Genomic DNA, 24778 nt, shown 5'->3' on the forward strand with positions numbered 1-24778 from the left:
AAAGGAACCTATAATGTATCAACAGTCATATGCAAATGCTCCAAAGCTCTCCTAGGAAAGATGCGAATTAAATTGGTAAATGGAAAGTGGCAAAAGATTATGGAAGAAAGAGATAGTCTGGCGCAGCTAGGTAACCCAGGAGATAGAGAATCAGGCCTAGAGTTGGGAAGACCTGGGTTCAAATCTCATCTCAGACACTTCCTGGCTGTGAGACCCTGAGAAAATCACTTTAGCCCAGTCACCTAGCCCTTGCCACTTTTCTGTCTTAGAATTGGTATTTTGACAGAAGGGAAGGGTTTAGAGGGGGGGAAAGAAAGAGAGATAGTCTAAGTTGGGATAGGGAAGGAGAGACAGGTTCAGGGATAGTCTGTTCAGAGTTATAGATTCATTCTAGAAAGTAACTAAAGATACATATGCCTCGGGGCTCAGTACATCAAGAATTAATGATGAGGGGGCAGCTAGGTGGCTCAGTGGATTGAGAGCCAGGACTAATGATGGGATATCCTGGGTTCAAATTTAACCTCAGACACTTCCTGGTTGTGTGAGCCTAAGCAAGTCACCTAACTTCCATTGACTAGTCCTTGCCACTTTTTTTTTTAATCTTAGAATGCATACTAAGACAGTAAGGTTTTTTTTGGGGGGGGAGACACTTTAAGCTGGGGGGCTGTGGGAAGACATGCCCAGGAATGGTCTGTTAATAGTTCTGTATTCATTTTAGAAAGCAATTAGAGATGCCCTTTGAAGATCAAAGACACAAAGAAGAGTAAGATATATGCCAGACTATTCAGAGTGCCACTTCTTGTGGCTGCAAAGCACTAGAAACTAAGCAGGTGTGAGTCAGTTAGGGAGTGGTTGGACACACTGTGGTGTTAAATGGACCAGAAGAAGCAAAGTGTGTGAAGAATTCAGAGAACTTTGGGAAGATTCATATACACAGAAACAGAGAAAAGGAAGCAGAGCTGAGGGAAAATGTACTGAGTGATCACAAAAATGTAAACAAGAGGATCACAAAAAAGCAACAGAATTATGTGAGAAGAATGTGAAGAAGCATACTTCACAGCGGGCAGCTAGGTGGATTGAGAGTCAAGCTCAGATGCTTTTTTTTTTAACTCTTGCCTTCTATCTTAGAATTAAAATTAAGTATTTCATATATAATTTAATATATTTTTATATATTATATAATATATATTATAAAATAATATATAATATAATAATTAATAATAATTTATATAATAAAATTAAGTTCCAAGGCAGAAGAGTGGTAAGAGCTAAGCATTTGGGGCAAAGTGACTTGCCCCGTGTCTAAGGCCAAATTTGAACCCAGCACCTTCTATCTCTAGGCCTGGTTTTCTACCTACTGAGCCCCCAAATGTCCTCTCATCATTCATTCTTGATGTACTGAGCTGCAAGGTAATGTTGATGAATACATTTGTAATTGGACACTATTTGAAATCAAGCAGTTCTTTTGTAAGGAAGACCATTTCAGAGTGTCTGAGTAAAACTAACCAGAAGCCAAGCAATACTGGTGCTTACATTAATGGTAAAAGGAAGTTGTGCTAGCTCATTTGTTGCTTTTTTTGAGCTGAAGACCCTAAAACTCCTTTAGAAGTTAAATTCAAAAGTTGAATTTGTTCTTCAGTTGTTTCCGACTCGTTATGACTCCCTTTGGGGTTTTCTTACCAAAGATACTGAAGTAGTTTGCCACTTCCTTTTCTAGCTCATTTTACAGAGGAGAAAACTGAGGCAAATAGGGCTTAGTGACTTGCCCAGAGTCAGCCAGCTAGTAAGTGTCTGAGCCAGATTTGAACTCATGAAGGTAAGTCTTCCTAATTCCAAGCCCAGTGCTCTATCCACTGAGCCATCTAATTGCCCCAACGAGTTTTGACCTACAGGTAAATCCTGGCAGGAAACACTAAAATAACCATTTTGGGGGAACAGGTCCTACTTAGTCTTTAAATATGGCAGAACAACTTTGTGCACTCCTACTTGATTTCTCTAGTGTCTTAAGGTTTAAATATCTTGGAAACATGGACAGAGCAGTAGCATTCCAAGGAGCAAGAATAGAAAAGATAGGCAAACTAGCTAGCTCTCGGACCTCAGGATCACGTCTACAACCTACCTCCAGCTATCCAACCCAGTAATTGTACTGAAGCCTATTACTTACTCTGTGCAACACAGAGACTGGCTTCTTGTCTGTACCCCTTGAAATTGAAATAAAATTCGATGAGAATCTTTGTTAATATAAAGAGGAAAAAATCAAGTCATGTATGTGTGTGTGTGCGCGTATGGCATGTAGGATTTTTTAGTTACATTATTTATTTGCATTATTAGGGGTAAAATTCTAATAGCCTAGAATGAGCTCCAAATCTTAGGAAGCCCCAGAAAAAAGAAGGAAGGAACACCCAGTTGTAATCCTTTTTTAAAAGGAAGAAAATTCAGTGTCAAAGAATAACATCTTTAAACTCAATAGGCTTTTGTTTTGTTTTGTTTTAAACCCAATACTAAGTATTGGCTCCAAGGCAGAAGAGAGGTAAAGGCTAGGTAGGCATTTGGGGTAAAGTGATTTGCTCAGGATCACCCAGGTAGGAAGAGTTTGAATCCAGATTTGAACCCAGAACTTTCTGTCTCTAGACCAGGTTTTCAATCCACTGAGCCACCTAACTGCCCCTAAACTGAATCTCTTAATCAAATTCTCTAGTCAGCAACAGACAGCCTAATGTTTGAGGTTAGAATGCAGTAAGATAGCAAGCTTTTACAATGAATACCCATCTCCCCTTTTAGTTTCAGAGTTAGCTACAATTTTTGAATGGAAGCTGCTACTTGCCTTGTCCCCCTCCAGGATGACCACAGCTGGTAAGGGCACTATTTCCACAGATCTGATCAGCATCGCTTTCCAGTGGGTCCTCATGTTGGTCCTAAAGGCTGCAGCAGCCAGTGACTCAGTCCAAAAAGGAGTCCACCTGTTTTCCTTTTCAAGATTACAATGCTAATTCTTCCTGGCCCTCTGAAGTAGATCAGATCACCTGGCTTTCTTCTACTAGGACTCAAAATACTAGAGGTGGAAGGGATGGGCAAAGAGATATTTTTCAAAAGGAACACAAACTGGGGGCAGCTGGATGGCTCAGTGGATTGAGAGCCAGGCCTAGAGACGGGAGATCCTGGGTTCAATCTGGCTTCAGACACTTCCCAGCTGTGTGACCGTGGGCAAGTCACTTAACCACCATTGCCTAGCCCTTACCACTCTTCTGCCTTGGAGTCAATACACAGTATCCAAGACAAGTATCCAAGACAATCAATACACAGTATTGACACAGTATCCAAGACAAGATGGAAGGTAAGGGTTTAAAAAAAAAAGGAACGCAAATTTACAGACCCATGTGACCTTGGATAAGTCACTTAATCTCCTAGACCTCAGGTTCCTCATCTATAAAATGAGGGGGCTGACTAGATGGCCTCTAAGGTTCTTTTGAATAAAATGAGAAATTCATAAAGTACCTGGCCCTGAGTAGATGCTATCTAAATGGCAAACAGTAAGTAGGCAGAGTGCCTGGCACATAGTGGGTGTTACATAAATGCTCATTCTCTTGTCTTCAGCTCTAAATCCATGGATATTTTCCAAGTGTTCATGAAGCCCCCTTCAGAGTTTCCCCCATTATCACTATGTGAAGGGGCCAGGGATCTAGCTGTGCTGATCATTTGAGCAATGACCTTGCCTCAGCTCTTGCAAGGTAGAGTTTTTCACTTAGGGCTCATTCATCTCCTGAAGTGCCAGCTCCACAAATGGTTGTGAGACTCCCAGGATATAATGTAAGCACAATACATTGCCCACCAGAAAGCACCACGTAAATGCCAGTTACTATTATTATAATTGTTTTTCCTATAATATTGGAAATTAATGACTTGAAGGCAGAGATGGTTAAATTACTTCTTTTTATCGTCCCTGATCATCTTTTGGAGAACCTAACAAAATAATGGGCTCTTGATAAAATGGTTTTTTGGAGGTAGCTATGTAGTAAAGTGGATAGGGTACCAAGAAAGGAGTCCAGGGGACCTGACTTCAGGTCTGGTCTCAGACACATCCCAGATATGTGACCCTGGGTGAGTCACTTAACCCCAATTTGCCTGGTCCTTATTGCTCCTCTGCCTTGGTACCAATACTTAGTATCAATTCTAAGACAGAAGGCAAAGGCTTTTAAAAATAAAATATTTGGATAAAATATGCAAGTTAGTAATCAAAGCTCAAAAATTAATTAAAATAAAACATTTATCTATTTTTAGTCAGTCAATGAGCATTTCCTTTAAGTACCTATGTGCCAAGTGCTTTAAAAAAAGCAAAAACTTTACACCATAGGAGAAAAAGGTGCACAGACCTTTGATTTCTAGCCTGTTCACTTACACAAAATAAGTGGTGATATTGAGAGGACAAACTCTTCCTCAGCAGTGCCATCTCTCTCACCCACCAGTGAAGAGGGAAGGGCTTAGAGAGCCAAAGCCTGGCTCATGGTGATGTTCCGTTTTTAATCTAATGAAGAAACTCTTCCATCTGATTCACTGCTGGGTGATTCACTGTTCTGTACCCTGCATTCTCACCATCTCCATTAACCCTCTCCAAAAACACAGAAACACAATTAGGAGCAGCAGGGTTTACCAAGGAGTGGCTGCGATAATGGGAAGATGCTGGGCAGGAATCTTCAGTTCTGCCACAACCTGAACAGCAGCCCCAGAAACTGAGTAGGAAGAGAACATGGTTACTTCCTTTCTCTCGTGAATTCCACACCCATTTAAAAAATGGCAGCATGCAGATCTGGCCTCTGACTGACTTGAGGCTCCTTTTAGCCCCATTCATTTTCTGCCCCAATTGAATCTGCCAACACATCTATGCCAAGATTCTTAATCTTTAATGTGTGTGAGTCACAGACCCCCTGGAAGTCTAAGAGAGCCTATAGACCCCTTTTTCAGAATAATGATTTTAAGTTAATGAAATAAAATACTTATACTGAGAAAGGAAACCAGTTCCACTAAAAAGCAGTTATCATGGTGCAGCTCTAGGCAGCTTAATGGATTGCGACCCAGGCCTTAGATATGGGAGGAGTGGATTGCGACCCAGGCCTAGATATGGGAGGTTCTGGGTTCAAATCTGTACTCAGACACTTCTTAAATGTGTGACCCTAGGCAAGTCACTTAATCCCCATTGCTAGCTCCTACTGCTCTTCTGCCTCGAAACCAACACACAGTATTAATTCTAAGACAAAAGGCAAGGGCTTAAAAAAAAGCAGTAATCAAAATATGGGGGGGGGGGGGGGGAGTTCATAGAGCTCAGTGTAAGAACCCCAATTCTAGGGAGCAAAGAGGTGGCTCAATGGCTTAATGGAAAGCCAGGCCTTGAGATGGTAGGTCCTGGGTTCAAATCTTGTCTCAGACATTTCCTAGCTGTGTAACCCTGCATGTCACTTAACTCCCATTGCATAGCTCTTACCACTCTTTTGCCTTGTAACCAATAAACACTACTGATTCTAAGATAGAAGATAAAGCGTTAAAAGGAAAAAAAAAGAATTCCTGTTCTATGCCATCACCATCAGCAAAATATTAAGGGCTGGACCACTTCCACCAAGATGAGTTCAGAGGCTACAGGTTTGACAGCAGATGTGGAACAAACTGCCTCTCAACTAGTCTATTATGTAAGAAACATCATCATTCAACCCACACACTCAAAAGGGGGGAGTTGATACTACAATGTTTAATGCAATTGTTTATCTCTTTTTAGTGAAGTTCGACTACTAATGAAAATGCCCTCCCTCCTCATCTTCTGCCTCTCAGAATCCCTAGCTCCCTTCAAATCTTGGCTAAAGATTCACCTCCATCCCACTTCTCCCAGGCCTTAATATTCTCCCTTTCTAGTTCCCAGAGTATTTTCTAGCTTGTTGTTGTTGGTCCTTCATTTATGAAGAGGACCAATGACATCATGGAGTTATGTCTTGACTTGCTCATGAATTGGATTTAAGTGAGGCAGTTACATAAAATCATCAGCATCACTCTGTGATGAGAACAATGAGAACAAATTGTTCCAATACCCATGAAGGTGGTGGAAGCAGGCTTCGTGGATTACTTAAGAGCTTAGTCAGACATAGAAGATGTTAAGGACTCACTGTATATTTTGTATTGATTTATCTATGTACTTGTTTCTCTCTTGTAGAATGTAAGCTCTGTGAGGGCAGAAACTGTTTCTTTTTCCTTGCCTTTATATCCCCAGTTCCAAGCCCATTACAGTCCCTGGCATATAGTAAGAACTTAATAAATGTTTGCTCAAATAAATTAAGTTTGAATTGAAAGCATCTCACCTGTGCAGATGCCATAGATTTGGGGCTGGAAAGGACATTAGAGGTCATCGTATCTAATCCCTTGACTTTATAGATGAGGAAAATGAGGACCACAGAATTTAGTTGACCTTCCCTGGGTAAGTAGCAGAGTCAAGATTTGAATTCAAATCCCTAGATTTCAAATCCAGAACTTTTTTTTTCTTCCAAAAGCACCATTTATTTTAGAGATTTCCCTTCCAAGTGGTATGTGAAAGCAAGCACTAAGTTAGATCCAGACTGTACTACTACTACCAAAGTTTCACACATTCAGGAAATTACCTTTCTGTCGAGGTATCTATTTTACCATCTACAAAATGGGGATAACTCACCCCTATCCCATTTCATCTGACAGAAATATTATATGAATACATATGTGCTTACAGAAACATTGAACTCTTTTGAGCCCAAAAGAAAGGTTCAGGTATAATTAATTTAGGTGCAATTCAGAAAGCATTTATGTTGTAGATCTGGGTCTGTTAGAGGGAGTTTCATGGACCAAAGACTTGGTTCAAAAAAGTGAGCATTAGGGACAAGGTCAGGAAGTATTAGAGATGATGAAACAAAACATGTTGCCTCTATGCCCAACTAGTCAGCAGAAGGATTTGACACCTAGTCTGTACAGATTTATAATTTATAGGTCTAATTATAGCCACCTTCTCCGTACAATACATTTCCTGTTACATCTGATATTAATAACTAGTGAATGCAATCAGCCCTTTGTCATCCATCATGATGACCCTGAGACCCTAAGATCCTGAAGTCTTTTTCCAGTTAAAGATTAAATTATGTTCTTTGTGTGTTTAATTTAAGATTATTTTAGTTTATTCTGATTTCACAAAAAAAGGAAAAATCGGGCATCATGGATGTAGTTAATTCTTCATTTCTGAAGAAGACCAATGACATTAGGGATGTCTCTTGCCTTGGACATGAATTGGATTTAAGTGAGACAAAATTTCACAGTCATTAGTCTGACTCTCTCTTCCAATCAACAAAGTCCATGGCAAGACAAAAGTCAGGACAATTGGTGATGGCCTGGGATGCAGTGAATGGCTTTGGCATTTTTGATGTCTGACCAAGGTCCAGGCAGTCCATAGTGTCTCCTTCAGCTGCATTCCATTAGAATTAATGTTCTTATCAGCCCATTCCCCCGGGAAATCTTCACACATCTGGTATAGACATCTCCCCCTTACTCATAAATTGTTTTGGGGCCTGTCAGTTACCCTCAACTTGGTTTAGCCCATCTGCCAAGATGGTTTTATCAGGGTGTGGTCACTGGTGAATGCCAGGGGGACACCAAAGGAAGAGGAGCAACCCTGAACCCTCACACCAGAGGTAGTAGACCTCCCTGAATATGTTGGTATTATCTCCTTATTTCCCAGAATATTTGATCACCCAGAATTTATGGATAGCCATGCTAGATAACTGTTACATATCTTTTCTTTTTTTTTTTAATTAAAAAAAATTTTTTTTAACCCTTACCTTCCATCCTAGAGTCAATACTGTGTATTTGGCTCCAAGGCAGAAGAGTGGTAAGAGCTAGGTAATGGGGGTTAAGTGACTTGCCCAGGGTCACACATCTGGGAAGTGTCTGAGGCCAGATTTGAACCTAGGACCTCCCGTCTCTAGGCCTGGCTCTCAGTCCACTGAGCTACCCAGCTGTCCCCTCACATATCTTTTCTTATTGCCAGTTTCTCCCCCTTCTATTCTGACAAGAGCCAAATATGGAAAGCAGGATAATTCAGGGGAGTAAATATTGAATTTAGACTCAGAAGATATAGGTTTGAATCCCCGTTCTTTCCCAAGTGACTTACCCTCTCTGGATCTCAGTTTCCCCATATGTAAAATGAGAAAATTCAACAAGATGACCTCTAAGTGAAGGGGGCAGGGAGGAGACATGACCAAGGATGATGAATACAGAACAAAGAGTAGAGGTGTAGACTAACCAGAAATAAAAGTTGAATGATTGAAAGCAAGAACAGATTTTGGAAAGATCTGATCGTTGTATTGAGGCGCATGAATCTGACCTGACAGGCAGCAGGGACTATCGTAGCATCTTGGCCTGGAGTGACATAACTGTTTTAGCAAGACTCATCTAGTGCTTGTCTGTCTTCAGATGAGCCGGAGATGGGCCATCACGATGAATGTCAAAGGGCTGATTATGTTTCCTAGTTACAAAAATCTGATTTAATAGGAAGTCTGCTGGAGACCTGGGAGGCAGGCTCAGTGTACACAATCCTGGGCCTGAGTGAAACCACTCTAGTACCTTTGCCAAGAAACCCCACACAGGGTCAGGAAGAGTTGGACAGTGACCACTACTATCCTAGAGGGAAGGAGCTCATCAGTCAAGAAACTAATGATGTGGTCCGTCCGGCATGCTGTGATCAGGGTTGTGGGACAGAAAGGAGGAATGGCCAGAAGAAAGATTTTAAAGGAAGAATCAGCTGGATTTGGTGAATTGAAGGACAAAGGAAGACATCTCCTCCTCCTCCCCCGAATTTCTTAGGGCACTCTGTTTTATTTACTCCACCTTAGCATCCTCGTTATTCATGTACAAGGCCAATCTGGAAGACCTTCAAGGGACAGCGTCCTTTTCCACCCTCATATAGCCTGTAAAATTGTAAATAATAATAATGATAGTAGCTTACACATAGAAGATTAACCAAATGTTTAACAAATATTATCTCTTTTGAACCTCACAATAACCCCGCAAGGTAGGTTCTCTTATTAACTTCTTTTTATAGCTGAGGAAATTGAGGTTGAAAGAGGTTAAGTGAAACAGAATACATTAAAAATCTGCCACTTTCACTACTGCCAGGCTTGGAGTCAGGAGGACCTGGGTTCAAATCTGGTGGCAGATACATCCTAGCTGTGTGACCCTGGGCAAGTATAACCCCATTAGCCTAGCCCTTGCTCTTCTGGCTTACAATTGTTACTAAGAAAGTAAGGGTTAAAAAGTCTACTCCAAGAAAGAGCTCGATGACACAGGGAGAAGAAAGGGATATATTCAGAAGTGAAGGAAATGTAAAAATTTAAAATATCAATTAAAGAGAAATGAATCTGATTGTAGAACAGAGGATGTAGGAAATAGCCTGCCAGACAGGTGGATAGAACTCTCTGAGCTTCAGGTCACTTGTCAATATGTTAACTACTCCCAGAAACTCTCTTAACCTACATTCTAGGTCACTGATGAAAGGAAGCTTGGTGGCTCAGTGGATAGAGAGCCAGGCCTAGAGATGGAAGATGCTGGGTTCAAATCTGGTCCCACACACTTTCTAATTGTGTGATCCTGAACAAGTCATTTAGCCTCAGTTGCCTAGCCCTTACTGTTCTCCTGCCTTGGAACCGATACTTAGCATTGATTATAAGATAGAAGGGAAGGGAGAAGGGAGGGAAGAAGGGAAGGAAGAAGGAGGAAGGAAGGTCCCTTCTAGTACCTAAACTCTGACTACCAAAGAAGACTGGCTGCTCCACTATATGATTTCTACCCAAGATGCTGTTAAATTAAAAGATGTGCCCAGAACCACACAGCTCCATAGGAGTTAGAGAAGGGACTGGAGCTCAGGCCTTCCAGATTTCAAGGAAGGCCCTTTTTATCCACAGCAGAGAGCTGCCCATCCTGGTCATCTGACATCTCTTTAGCTTTTCAGGAAACACATTTACTGTATAAAGGCAAGCAGGCACACAGAAGAAAGCTTTCAGAAATACTCAAGATATGAAGAAATTAGACAGGATTCTAATTATGTATAAATGTGCCCTACTTAGTAACAGAGGAATTCAATATAAAGTGGCATGGTATCACCGATTGCATAATTTCTGGGGCTTATAGAACTATTATGAAAGGTGAATTCCCTAGACTTGACAACTAAAGACATTTACAAAAGTTAAGGATCTAATTGTCTTGGAGACTGGCACATATTTAGTTCTTTAATAATAATAGCATTTATATAGCACCTACTATGTGCCAGATACTATGCTAAGTATTTCACCATTTGATTCTCATAACAACAGCTTGAGGCCAGAGATTCTGAGAGAGGGACAATTTATTTCACCTTACTTTAAGTATAAACTACTAGTGTTAAAATGGCGCAGGGCTATAATAACATTTTGGAGGCTGGTGGGTTAAACTCTAAACTCTGTCTGTCTGTCTTCTTTTCAAAAAATTCATATATTATCCCAAAGGCAATAGGAAGTTACTTTAGAGCCTTGAGAAGAGGAATAATCTTTGAGTATAAGTCAGGTCTTTTTCAGGACAACGGGGTAGCACAGTGGATAGAATTCTGGCCCTAGAGTCAGGAGAACATGAATTCAAATCTAGTCTTAGATGCTTACTAGCTATGTGACCTTGGGCAAGTCACTTTACCTTGTTTGCCTCAGTTTTGTCATCTGTAAAATGAGCTGGAGAAGAGAATGACAAACCACTCCAGTATCTTTGCCAGGAAAACCCCAAATGGGGTCATGAAGAATCAGATACTACTGAATGACAATGACAAAAAAGATTTTTTTTCAGGAATTTCATTTTAGCAGCTGGGTGGGGAATGCATCAGAAAAGGAATAGATATACATGGCAGCAGGGAGGCCAATTGGGAATCTATTGCAAATAGTCCAAATGAGAGATAATGAGGTCCTGAGCTATAGCAGAGGCTCTGAAAATGGGGAGAAAGGAATGGATGGGAAGAGAGTCTATAAGTCAATAAAATTTGAAAACAGTGCCTGGGAGGAAAAAGGTAATGAGCTTATAGCGAGCTGACTGTCTAGTAGAGGTATTTGTAACATAGTATATTTAAGCCTTTGCCAAGGATGAGGGACAAATGCCGGTAGCCAGAGGCTCCAGACAGAGGGGAAGAGGGTAAGTGGCTACTTATAGTATCACAATAAGAAAGCATATCCCTAATAGCTTAATGGATTTGAGTTGGTAAAGAAACATTTCCTTCTGCTAGACCACTTTAAGCAAGCAAGCTTACTAGAGTTCTCCCCAACAAAATGCCCAAAGTCATCATCATCTCCCAAAAGTTCTCCCTGAGCCTACCCAGACTCACCCAAGAACTTCATTCATTTCACAGCTGATGACAGCAACCAGAGACAGGAAGTTCAATCATTGCTGTTGTAATCTCGATTTTAATGAAAATTCTTGCTTGCCTCAAGCAGGTTTATTTTCAACCTAACCTAGTTTCTTTGAGGACACCAGGTACTTCACTAATTCACACAGTTCCTTTTTTTTAAAGCTAATTAGTATCCCATAGCCTGCAGAAGAGAACACTAGTGAATGCTGCGGTAGAAATGAGTGTGATCCAGTTACTCTGGAAGGCAACTACGCCCCCAAAGTCAGAACACGGTGTATTCCCTTTGATCAAATAACACACCGTCCAGGTCTCTATGCACACACATGTATGTACATATCTGTGTACATGTATGTAAATATATATGTGTGTGTGTATATATATGCACACATACAGAGAACGCCTGCTGTTTTAAACATTTTTGTATATGTGGATCTTTTCACCCCATCAAGGAATAAACACATCCATATCCTCAAAAGAGGGCAAAGGGAGGACACACGTGTACAAAATATTTAAAGTAGCACTTTTTTTTGTAGCAAATAAGTGGAAATAAAGTGTGCCCCTATCAACTGGAAGTGAAGAAATTATATAAGTATATGTAAGGTACAAAATAAATAAATTAAATAAAAATGTGAATAAATTAAAATTAAAATAAATAAAAATCAATTATGGTATGAAGATGAAATAGAATAATATTGTGCTGTAAGAAATGTCAACTATGCCAGATTCAGAGAAGCCTGGGAGGATTGTTATGAATTGATGCAGAATGAAGTGAGCAGAACCAGGAGAACAGTAATGTGAAGGAAAAAAAATTTGGAAGATTTAAGACCTCTCATTGAGGCAATGACCAATCACAACTTCAGAAGAGGGATCATGCAGTGACCAATCATAGCTTCAGAAGAATAATGATAAAGGGAAAAAGATAAGCTGGGCAATGTTGTTTAGTAAATGTAATACACATTTACAATTCATGGTTTCATGGAGCCAGTTTTTCTTGTTTTGTTTTGTTTTTGTACAAAGAAATATTCAAGTTTATGTTAAAAATTCAGAATGAAAAATGAAAAATGACTAAAAAAATAAGACTAATGATGTAACACACCTCCCACCTTTTGGCAGAGGGGCAAGAGACATGCATTTTCAGATGAATGCCAATGTGCTGATTTGTTTTGTTTAACTTATTTATTCTATTTCTTTCAGGATGAGGAAGTGTTAGTGGATAGTGATAGAGATTAGAAGAATAAAAAAGAAGGAAAAGGAAACCTTTAAAAAAACACTTTAAAAAGGGGGAGAATAAAGGGACGTCTAAGAGGAGACACTGACAAAAAGGACAAATTTATTATTACAAATTGTACATAACAGAAGATTGGCACTTCATATACAATCCCCTTTTGTGTTTTCCTTTCTTTGTTTATTCATGTTTGCTAAAAGTTTCTAATAAAGAGGGGGATCTAGATGGTTCAGTGGGTAGAGAGACAGGCCTGGAGACTAGAGGTCCTGGGTTCAAATATAGCCTCATATATTGCCTTCGGCTCAGTGACCCTGGGCAAATCACTTAACTCCAATTGCCTGGCCCTTACTGCTCTTCTGTCTTGGAACTGATCCTTAGTATTGATTCTAAGACAGAAGGAAGGGGTTATTTTTTGTAAGTTTATAATAAAGGAAAAAACCCTTAAGTCCCTTGGCCTGAAATTCAGATCTAGGACATGTCCACTTACCTAGCTCTGTGACCCAATTTCTGCACATCTTTGTTTTCTCATCTGTAAAATGGGCACAATAATAATACTGTCACCTGCCCTGCCTAATTCACAGGGTTATTATAAGGATCAGGTAAGGCAATATTCATGAAAACTGTAGCCAAGCTATAACCAAATGGACTATTAGTGATAAATGCAGCATAATATTAGGCATCACCCAAGCTTATAAAATTATCCAATAGGTGTTAAATCAGGAGGACTTGAAAAGGAAAAAAAATAAACACTCCTTCCTGGTTTAACTTTTGCTGGCCCCTAAAAATCAGCTCTAGAACAGATGATTTCCTAAAGGCATACAACTAAGACTGAAAGCCTATATCCAAGTGAATTCCTCAATGACATCTTTTCATCTAAACAGCCCCAGTGCACCCTTGGATACTTTTCTTATTTTATAAGAACTGAAAGTGAGTTACTGGAAGGTTACGGTTAAGATTTCCACAGTTGAGCAAGGCCTGCAGGATGAATGGAATGGGGCAACCTGGTCAACTAGAACAACTCATTCTATTACTTTACAGAAATGGCATCACAGAAATGTATAAGAAAATCAGAGACTCCACACTTCTTTTTTAAAGCACTCTCCACATAGGGGGAGGCATACATTTTCAGACATGGCCAATATATCCATTTATTTTGCTCTCCTTTATTACAAGGGAGATTTAAGGCAGAGGGGCAAGGGAAAGAAGATACTGGATAATGACGGTGATTTTTTTTTAAAAGAAAAGAGCATCAATAAAACCTTTAAAAAATAAAATCTTTTTAATCTCTTCATTCCCTTAGTGTCCTAGAGCATTTGGCCTAGAGTCAGAAATGTCTGAATTCAATTTGGTTACAGAAACTTCTTAGCTGTATGCCCTTAGGCAAGTCACTTAATCTTTATTTGCCTCAGTTTCATCAACTGTAAAAAGAGGATAATAATAGCACCTTTCTCCAAGGTTATTGTGAGGATCAAATGAGAAGATATTTCTAAATCACTTAGCACAGCTGTTGTCAAATAGGCGCTAAACAAATGATTACTTCCTTCCTTCCACAGTACATAAAGTCTTAGCATGAGAAAGACCCAGATTAGAATCCTTCCTCAGTCATTTACCATATGTATGAATCTGGATGGGTTATTTAACTTCTATGTGACTCAGTTTTTTCAATTGTAAAATTGGGATAATAATAGCATTTGCCTTTCTAGCTTATTGTGAGGATTAAATGAGATGACATACACATAGCATTTTACAAACCTTAAATTACATAAATATTATCTACTATTATTAGAACATCTTTTAAAAATCAGAGATCTTCAAAAATTTCAAGCCATTGTGTTAGCTGCACAAAACACCAATTAAAATCTACTTCAGAAAAGGCATCAATGAAACATTTAAAAATACACAGAAAAGAGCAGAAGGAAGTTCAGAAAGTGATAAAGATAATCAGGGCAGTGCAGCTATTATCATATTAAATTCGATATACACATTAAAAAATATATGTAACAGAAGCTCCTAGTTTTAAAGAAGAGTATTTATTCTCATTTGTGACTAGGAGAAAGATAATGGGTTTGGAGTCAGAAGAGTTGGGTTCCAATTCTAGCATCTTTGTGACCCTGGATAAATCACTTCCATTTTTCTAGTCAATCTCTCCATATGAAAAAAATGAAGGGTTTGGATTCAATGGTCTACAAGGTTTCCTTTCAGTTCTAAATCTAAGGTCCTGCGATCTTTTCTCCAACATTAAGATTCTAAACCTATTTCCTTTAAAAAAGCATTTCGTTTTTTAAAAATGAATTCCAATTTGGGGGGGGGGGATCATCCAGGTGGCTAGTGGATTGAGTGTCAGGCCTAGACACAGGAATACTTATTTATTGGGTTCAAAACTGGCCTAAGATACTTCCTAGTTGTGTGACCCTGGCCAAGAACATAAACTCAACTACCCTAGACCATACCATTCTTCTGCCTCAGAATACATACTCAGAATCAATTCTAAGACTGAAGATAAAGGTTAAAAAAAAGTATTGAATGTTTTAAACATCAGTTTCATTTCCAAATGTATCCCTCCCTTATCCAAAAAAAAAATCATCCCTTGCAACAAAGAATCAAAAATGAAAGAGGAAGGTGGGAAAAAACTCACTTTCAGCAAAACTAACCAACAACTTAACCTCTGATAGTATATACAATGTTTCACACCCATAGTCCACCACTTCAGCAAAGAAATGAAATTTCCTCTTCTCTTTTTGGAAATCAAACTTGATCCCAGGCTATAAAGGAAGTTGTGGGAAATGAAAGATTTTAAAATAATATTTCCGAAATTGCTGTGCAATTGGGATTTTTACGTATCAACTTGGTGGCAATTTTAGAATTCTAAATATTAATTTGTTAGGGAGCTTTGTTCAACCAAGAGAAACTACTAAAGGAGTTAAGCAAAGGAAAAGTTGGGTTTGGGGAAGAAGAGAGAAGAAGCATTTAGCCCAAGACTTATGTTCCAAAATTTAGAGTTGGTAGGGGCCTTATAAATGATCTAATCCAACTCCCTCGTTTTACAGGTGAAGAAACAGGCTTCAGGGAAATGATTTCTAGAAAGGCATGTAATTTCAAGCACCATGGTTGACATTTGAACCCAAGTCCTCTGGCTCCAGATGCTATAGTTATTGACTTAAAAAGTCATTTAGAGGAGAAAGGGTCCTTACAGGTCATCTGGTTCCATTATTTTATTAATGAGGAAACTGAGATCCAGAGAGGTTAACTGATTTTTCCCAAGACACACAGGGTTGGTATTTGAACCCTGGACTTCATGATCCCTAATGTTTCTTTCAGCTCCAAATATATGATCCTATAATTCCACTGGCATCTAGGTGGTAGAGTGGATATAGCTCAAGGCATGGAGTCAACAAGACTTGCTAGCTGGGTGAACCAGAGCAAGTCATATAACCCTGTTGGCCTCAGTTTCCTCATCTGTAAAATGTGTTGGAGAAGAAAATGGCAAACCATTCTGGTATCTTTACCAAGAAAACCCCCAAAGGGGTCTCAAAAAATCACCACCACTGAAATGACTAAACAACAACACAATTCCAAATCCATCATGCTGTCCCTGCTCTTCAAACTTGAAATAAACCAGTAATAGCTCAATTGATGATAAAAATTCTCTGCTTAGCTTTTAAAGCCTTTCATAACCTGCCCCTGTTACCTTTCCAGTTTCCCAACACCTTACACACTCCCCAAGTACTAGACTTCTTCAAGGACATTGCCTTCTCTGCTGTTTTAGTACTCATTTCTGACTCTGGGTATTTTTAAAAAATTCTTTTTAAAATTTTTATTGTCAGGCAAAACAAACTTCCATTTTGGTCATTGTTGTAAGGCAAACTCATACATAACCAAAACCCCAAAATAAAACATAAAATCACTGATGTGAAAGATGACTCCAACAGTTCTTTCTCTGGAGGTAGATAGGATTCCCCATCAGAAGTCACTCAACTTTCTTCTGGGTCTTCTTACTGGCTCTCCATGCCAGGAGTTCTCTCCCTTCTCATCCCTACCTCCTGGCTTCCTTCCAGTCCCAGCTAAAATCCCACCTTCTACAAGAAGCCTTTTCCAGTCCCCTGTACCTCTTGTGCCTTTCCTCTGTTAATTATCTCCAGTTGATCCTGTCCATATCTTGTTTGAAGATAGTTGTTTGCGTGTTGTCTCCTTCATTAACAGATAAACTCCTAGAGGACAGGAACCCTGTGTATGTGTGTGTGTTCGTGTTTTGTTTTTGTTTTTACTCTCTTTGTATCCCTAGCCCTTATCCCAGTGCCTGGCATAGGATCTATAAATGTCTACTCTTTTATCAGCCAGTCAAACACACAAGGAAACAATCTTATCGTGTCTGGGCTAATTATTTAGTCCTGCACAAGTAAAATAAAAGGTCCCTGAGCACTTACTCCCCAGCAAGTAGGCAAGGCTAACATTTCCAGTCAGTTGATCAGGCTCTGGCTCAGCCAGGTGGGTAGAACAGAATGTCAGATTATTTCCCAGGTGAACTTTATACAGAGAAACTGACACCTAGACCCTGGGGGTCAAGAACAAGTGGGCACTGTTTACAGAGCAAAGGGCAAACGACTTAACCAGGCCAGCAACCAATGCCAAGGTGGAGGAGGAGGGTGCTGGCTCCAAGGCTTTTAGCGAACGGGTAAGAGGGGGAAATCAGTCCAGTTGTCACATCCAAAAAGATAGGGGAAGGCCAAGAAAACCGACCCGTCTGGCTCGGAGGAAGACTTGGTTTTTCCTTTGCCTGGAGAGATCAAGTAATGTTGTTCACTCAAGCTGGGCCACTCAGCTTTTATTCTAAAGCCCTGAATTTCTCGTCTCTGCAGAAGCTTCAGAAGAGAGGAGCTATTTTCGCCCACAGCCAAAATCAGTAACAGCAAATTATACCGCAAACAATGAGAAGGGCGCTAGCTTCGCTTGCCTTTAAAGAGCAGGGAAGCAGCCGACGGGGACTCTGACTAGCCTCAAGCCTAGCTTCTTGGGGGGCGGCAGCGCCAGTGCGCCCAGCCCAGGATCAGGCTCTCGTTCACTCACTCCTCAGCGACCCGAGGAAACACGAAGTGTGCGCATAGGGGGAAGGGGAGGATCAGAGAAAAGAGGTCTCTGCCGTCTCCAGTGTCCCATTAACACACACACCACACATATACGCGCGACTCTTCCCTTTAAACTGGGGATCCTCACTGGCCTTACCGGCTGACCAAGAGCCTCTCTTGGCGGACAGGGCCACCCATGTGGGGCTCTCCTTTTCAGCGAGGGTCCAGGGCTTCTTAATGTGGGACCCGGGAAGTTGAAAAAAAATCATTATTTCAGCATAACCGATATCTTCAATCCTCTTCAATCCTGTATATTTTGTTTTAGTCATTTAAAAACAGAATTGTGCCTGGCACATAGTAGGTGCTTACTAAATGCTTGAGTTGGCCGGACTTTCGACACCAGAGATGCACATTCAAGTCCGGGCGACGGCGGGGCTCTCAAGAGTGCTCCCCCCACCCCAAACTCCAGAGAAGCGAACAGAGTTGGGGCGCGCTGCGGAGAAAGGAGGAAAGGGAGGCGGGGGAGGAGGAAGCAACACTCATTAAACGTAACTATTTCTAGGAACTGCTCAGGCGAGTGAGAAAAGACTAAGCCACCGGCAGCCCCCTCCCCCGGCCCGAGCGGGTGGCTGTGGTGATCGGTCTGGGTCCAGGGTCAGGGTCAGGTCTAGTCCATGTGCGCCCAGCCTTCCTGGCCAGCCCTCAGACCCTCCCTCCCCGCCTCGGTCGCTGGCCCACTCGAGCTTACCCGGCTCTTGCAGCGCTGATGCCGGCCCGGATCCGAGTAGGTTCGGTCCACAGTGAGCGCCGTGTCGCTGCCAGGCATCCTGGCTACCGGAGGCGAAGGTGGCGGCGGTGGTTACGGTGGCTGCTGGTCCCAGACCGCCGAGCCCCCAGCGGCTAATCCCCTGAGCCGCGCTCCGCAGCGCAGGCTAGCCCCCAACTTTTCCTTTCGTTCGGCTCGGCAGGAGCACCCGTGGCGCGTCCACACCGGGCTGGTGCCCAGGGGTCTGGCCAGCGGCTGCTCCCCCCCAAGGCTTAACCCTTTGCTGAACTCGCCGGCGCCTCCGCAGGCAGGGTGCGGTAGAGCGGGCGGAGGAAAACCAGTCTCCTCCCTCTTCCCTCCCCTCTAGTCCCCCGGGCTCCAAGCTCCAGAGTCTGGTCCCCCCCAGGGGGCGCGGGAAGGTCCGCTTTCCCTTTCCTTCTCTCTCGGTCCCGATCTCCAGGAAAACTTTTCTGTCTCCCAGGGTTCCCTCTTCCCCCTAATAAAAAAAAAAAAAAGGCGTCTCCTCTCTAGGTGTATTTATATGTGCACAACAGGCGGCCACTCCCTTCCCCGCCCCCCATCCAATCAATTGCCAAATCTGGTCTCTTTCCACCTCTCCCCACAACCCCCGGGTTCCATTCTATTTATCTGCTGCCCAAATTCTTGCCCTCTTTCTCTCTCGTCTGGACTGCTTCAAACATTTGCCCTGACTGATCTCTCATCCTCTACGTCCCCACCCCCTCCTCAACTCCAAGCCCCCAGAGAGCCGCCAGATTCCTCTCCTAACACACCCGGCTAAACAAGAAACACAGCAAAACTTCGGAGACTCAGGATTACCTCTCAAGGAGAAAAGTCAGACTCCTCAGGCTGGCATTCAAAACTCTCCTCAATCTGGTCCCCATCTACTTTTACACAGTGAAATCAGCTTCCTCCCCCTCACATAAAATATAGTTCCCTGCTAGTCCCTAGACACTTTCTCTCTTTTCTTGCCTCTATCAAGCTTTCGCCTATAAATCTGTAACCAAACTTTTTCTCTCGTGGTTTGTATCTCGGGTACTTTGCTCAAAGGGATTGGGACTGGACCTGTGAGCTTATGCACAGGTAATGCCACAGCTAACGTGGAGATTCCGCAAAGCCCTCCTCTCCCAAGTGCCACCTGTTGAAGAATCATCAGTCTAGTTCGAATGCCACCCTCTTATTTCTCCTTTCCTTACACTTGTTCTGCATTCTTTTTCTTGGTTTGACCACAGGGACAGGAGAAATTCAATTTGATGAATATTTATCAAATAAGGCTTACTTACTATGTAGCTTGCTAGATAGAAAGCTGAACTGGGAGCCAGGAAGACCTGTGTTCCAGCTCTGACTTTTGTAGGGTGTGTGACCCTGGTCGAGTCACCTAACCTCTGGGGACTTACTATTCTAAGACTAAATTGTAGAGAAGCTAAGGTGCATTAGTAGGGGAGGGTCTCCTTACCTTGGAGTTACCAATATCAACAAGATTCAAGTCCAGTCCCTATCCTTTGAGCAAGGTCCTGGAAATACACACAACAGAAAAAAGTTGGTTACAGTAAATATAAAGATCAGTGTATATACACAGTAACAAGTTCTTTCAAGAGGAAGAAAGTAGAAAACAGCTAGTATAAAGAAGGCAGAGAAGTACAAAGGGAAAGAGGATTTGTTCTGTAGTCCTAAGACTTGGGTTCAAATTCCATCTCTGATACCTTAACCTGCATGATGTGGGCCTTAGTATCCTCATCCATGAAATGGACAATAGTACCTAGCCTCTAAGATGTTTTTCAGCTCTACATTGGTGGGCAGTGGTGGGCAGGGGAAAGAGGTGGAAATGAAGAAAAGCTTCATTGGGCTGTGCTTTGAAGGAAGTTAAATATGTGGAGGTAGCCCATTCCAGGCACAGAAGTAAGAAGTAGCATGTCCTATTAGGAGAACAGCTAGCAGGCCAGTTTGACCAAACCAAAGAGTGATGGCCAGAAGGGAAAGAATATGAAATAAGACTGGAGAGGGAAATAGAGGCCAGAACTTAGTTTAATTAATGATCAGCTTAGGTAGATGATACTAAGAGCTACTATTTAAGTACCTTAAAGTTGTCAGGAAGTACTACAATCAAGTCTAATGACCCTGGTTGGAAAAGTACAAGCAAAGTAATATTCAGTCTCACTCCTACATGGAGCCTTTCTTAAGTCTCTCTCCCAGATACTACTGCTTCCCTTCACCCCCCCCCCCAATTACCTGGTAATTATTTTGTATATTTCATGCATACATATGAGATGTACAAAATATATATAGATATAGATACACACATTTTCTCTTAAGGGATTTGAGTTTCTTGGGTACAGAGATTGTCTTGTGCATTTCTTCCTATCCCCAGGGCTTAGTATGGTACCTGGAACATAGTAGGTGCTTAATAAATTCTAGTTCATTGAACTGTATCTTTAGCATCTGGCACAATTTCTGGCACATATTAGGCAATTAATGAATCCTTGTTGACTGGTTTTGCTACTAGGAATTAAAGTTCATTGGAAAAAACACTAGAATGGCTATGTGAACTCAGTTTCCTCATCTGTAAAATCAGGATTATAATACTATCTGGACCCACATTGCTGAGATGCTGTATAGACAGCATTTTGGAAGCTACATACTATAGTACTCTAGTGAGGCCTCTAAGAGAAATCCATCTGTTATTTAGGAGTAGGAGTAATAGAATCTACTTGGCTGGGACTCCAAAACCAAGAGAAGATTTTTAAGATTCTTTTAGTTTTGAGTGAACTCTTTCCTTATCCTAGAGCTGCTGGTCACAAGGCTGCCTTTAATATATTTTAAAATATTTTAAGAATATGTAAACAAAGAAAAAAAGAATCTGTGATTCTGTCAGTGCAGGGTCCTCCCTCCACTGAGGCAGATTATGACTCCTCTAGAACTTAGTAGAAAGTTTTATGGAGTTGCAATAGCTGAAAATGTTATTCTTCCAGGGCCAGCCTGGTGATGAACTTCCCTAGGCCAGTCCTCAAGCAACAGACATAGACTGCACTGAAACCTTTGACAGCTCAGTTGGACACGCACAGGCTCACGTTCACCCTCATATACACCACCTAAATATCACAGGCTGCATTTCCCCATAAGAAAATGGGCAAAGCTGATTTCCATCTGGCAGTCCCAGGGAGAAGTACCAGATGGAAGAACAGGTCTAGCACCTTTCACTGAAGAATAACAGAGCTCTGTAAGTTCCCTGGGGAGAGAGAATTCCCTCTTTAAAGGTAAAGATTCAAAAATACTCTTATTCCCATGAACATCTACTTCCCCTTGCAAAAATTAGTGAGAGAATATTTAGTCCTATATAATTATTTAGGAGGGCATTTTTGCTATCATCTTGTTTTTCTTCTTTTCATTAAGATGAAGAGCAGAATTAGTTGATGTATTTTTTCCCCTTTAAAATCCTTATCTTCTGCCTTAGAATTGATACTAAGTAACTGTTCCAAGGTAGAACAGTAAGAGATGGGCAACTGAGGTTAAGTGACTTGCCTAGGGTCATACAGTTAAGAGGTATCTGAGGTCAAATTTGAACCCAGGGCCTTCAGACTCCAGGTCTGGCACTCTATCCATTGAATCACCTAATGGCCCCCACCCCCACCCATTGATGTATTTAATGGGATTCAGCCTCTGGCCTTAAGCATAAATATTTATCCAAAGTTTTTATTACCATACTAGCCAAGGTGGTGACCCCAGGGAAAACTCACAGAATAAATCCTGACTCCCCAACCTGGGGACTCTAACATGCATGTGTTTCTCCCAGCTAGATTATAAACTTCTGGGGTCTAGATAAATCAACAAGTATTTATAAAAGACCTACTAAGTGTCAGGCACTGAACTAAGCCTGGGGACACAAAGGCAGGCAAAAAACAGCCCCTGCTCTCCCAGAGCTCACAATCTAATGGAGGAAATGTTTCCCAGGTGAATTTGCATCCCCACCCTGGGGAGTATAATAGATGCTTAATGAATATTTGCTGATTGATTGATTAAACCTACTCCCCAACACAAAACTATCACAAGTGATTCTCAATGCCCCCCCCCAACTCCTTTCAACAATAACAAAAAATTGTGTTGGGAACCCATGGGGTGATTTAATATACTATTCAAACAAGAAGATCTGAATTCAAATCCAACTTTGGACCCTTATTAGCTGTGTGACGCTGGACTAGTCACATAACCCCAAATTGCCTAGTCCTTGTCCTTCTGTCTTCGAGATGTTAATAAGATAGAAAGTGAATTAAAAAAAAAAAGAAATGTTAGTTTATGCTAAGAGCCAAGAAGTGTTGATGAGGAGAGGCCTTAAGTAAATATAAAATACATACCCAATAAATAGAAAGTAATTCAGAGAGATGAGGCAAAGGTCAGGAAAGGCATAGCATGCTATGTTTGAAATTTCTAGAAATAAAAAATCCAGATTAATTTCAAGTGTTCTAATTGTAGAAATCAGTGAAATCAATTGCTTATCTTTTCCCCCATTTTATTCCTTCCCATCATGAGCTTATCTTTGACTTTGTATTCCCAGCAGAAGGCCCCTTGCCTTGCATAAAATGGATCCTTAAAAGTTTACTGAACTCATTTAGACCTCCCAGGAGAGTAAGTAAAGTGGTTCAGAGGCACACTAGAAGTATTTGAGAAATGCCACTGGAATGGAATTGAATAAATGCTGCTAGCCCTCAATGACTAATAGTAGCTCACACTTACTGAAAGTAAAGAGAGCTGAAAGTAAAACATTTAACTATTAAATATTCATTACTGATATATCAAGTACAGGACTTTCTGGATACTGCTTTTCATAGGCAGCTAAGTGGTACAGTGGGTAAGAGAGCTAGACTTGGAGTCAGGAGACCCTGAATTCAAATCCTGCCTCAAATGCTTACTAGCTGGGTTACCCTGGACAAAACACTTAACCCTGTTTGCCTCAGTTTCCTCATCTGGAAAATGAACTGGAGAAGGAAATGGCAAACCATTCCACTATCTTTGCCAAGAAACCCCTTAATGGAGTCACAGAGTTGGTCATGACTGAAAATAACCCAACAACAACAAAATGGGCAAGCCATTTTACCTTTCTGCTTGTTTCCTCTTCAGCAAAGGGCCTAAATAATTAATAATTAACATCTACCTCCGAGGTTAATTGTGAAGATCAAAGGGGAAGATATTTGTAAAGAACTTAGCATAGTGCTTGGCACTAAGGAGGCAATAGATAAAAGCTAGTTATGGTGATTATTAGAAGCACCAAGTCTTCTTATGTCATTAGAGAAGAAATTAGAAGAGATAGAGGAGGGAAAAGCTGATAAATGAACAGAAATTGAAACCTAAAATGAGGAGACAGAAACATGCTTCTTTTTCATGTCACAGTATGATTTTATAGCACAGAGCAATATATAATAAATTGGGGGGGGGGGGAAAGAAGGTACCATAAACATTGTTTAAAAGGGGGCAAGGAAAGAAAGGGACAATAAATCTGGCTTTTTGAAATGGAAGAAAGTAGGCTGGAGTGTACATTTACAAGCTGGCAATTTGTACTACACAGTTTATAAGCCAGAAGCAGACTAGCTCACCATAAATCCAGTTTTCACTTTAAAATGACCAGCTTCTACTGTGTTAGAAGAAATATTTCTCAAGACTGCCAGATGTAGGATGACTTTTCTTTCCTTTAAAAAAAATTGCCCTCCTCAAGGGAAAAAAAAAACATCTCCCCCAACAGACAAGCATAAATTACCTTTACCATTTTCAATTGAAAAAGGAAAACAAAGCCTTTGAAATAAATATGGGTAGTAAAGCAAGACAAATTTCTGCACTGGCCAGATCAACAATACATACTTTTCATTCTGCACCCCTTTTGTCAGGAGGTGGGTGGCCTGAATCACCAGTGCTTGTCTGAAATCATAGTTAGTCATTATATTGTTCAACTTCTTAAGTCTTTCAAAGACGTTTTGTCTACAGTGTTGTTGTTATAGTATGAATTGTTCTCCTTTTGTGGGCTAATTTTTTCTAGGCTCTTCTCAGAGGTGTGCTGGTAAATGTATGGGGAAGATATCTCAAGAATTATTATTATTATTTTTTAAACCCTTACCTTCCATCTTAAAGTTAATACTATGTGTTGGTTCCAAGGCAGAAGAGTGGGGGCAGTGGGGGTTAAGTGACTTGCCCAGGGTCACACAGCTAGGAAGTGTCTGAGGCCAGATTTGAACCCATTTTTTCTATCATTTTCTAAAGTTTAGAAATTAATAAAACAATGAATCAGTCCCTGATTTTTTGGGTTC

General features: G+C 41.0%; 1 protein-coding gene across 2 annotated transcripts in view; it reads right to left on the reverse strand.

Annotated features, from left to right (window-relative positions):
* Window positions 1–24778, reverse strand: part of TMCC3 (transmembrane and coiled-coil domain family 3) — a 397001-nt gene that overhangs the window by 115504 nt on the left and 256719 nt on the right. The window contains exon 1 of one of the 2 annotated variants that reach the window (XM_001363950.4): window positions 18453–19074. The exons of the other annotated variant lie outside the window; for it this stretch is intronic. Within the exon in view, the coding sequence (XP_001363987.1) occupies window positions 18453–18530 (78 nt within the window). The 5' untranslated portion in view covers window positions 18531–19074. Of the gene's footprint in view, window positions 1–18452; window positions 19075–24778 lie in introns of those variants that run through there. 2 annotated transcript variants of the gene reach the window in all.

This window comes from Monodelphis domestica, chromosome 5 (assembly GCF_027887165.1).
Source record: "Monodelphis domestica isolate mMonDom1 chromosome 5, mMonDom1.pri, whole genome shotgun sequence".
Lineage (NCBI taxonomy): Eukaryota > Metazoa > Chordata > Mammalia > Didelphimorphia > Didelphidae > Monodelphis > Monodelphis domestica.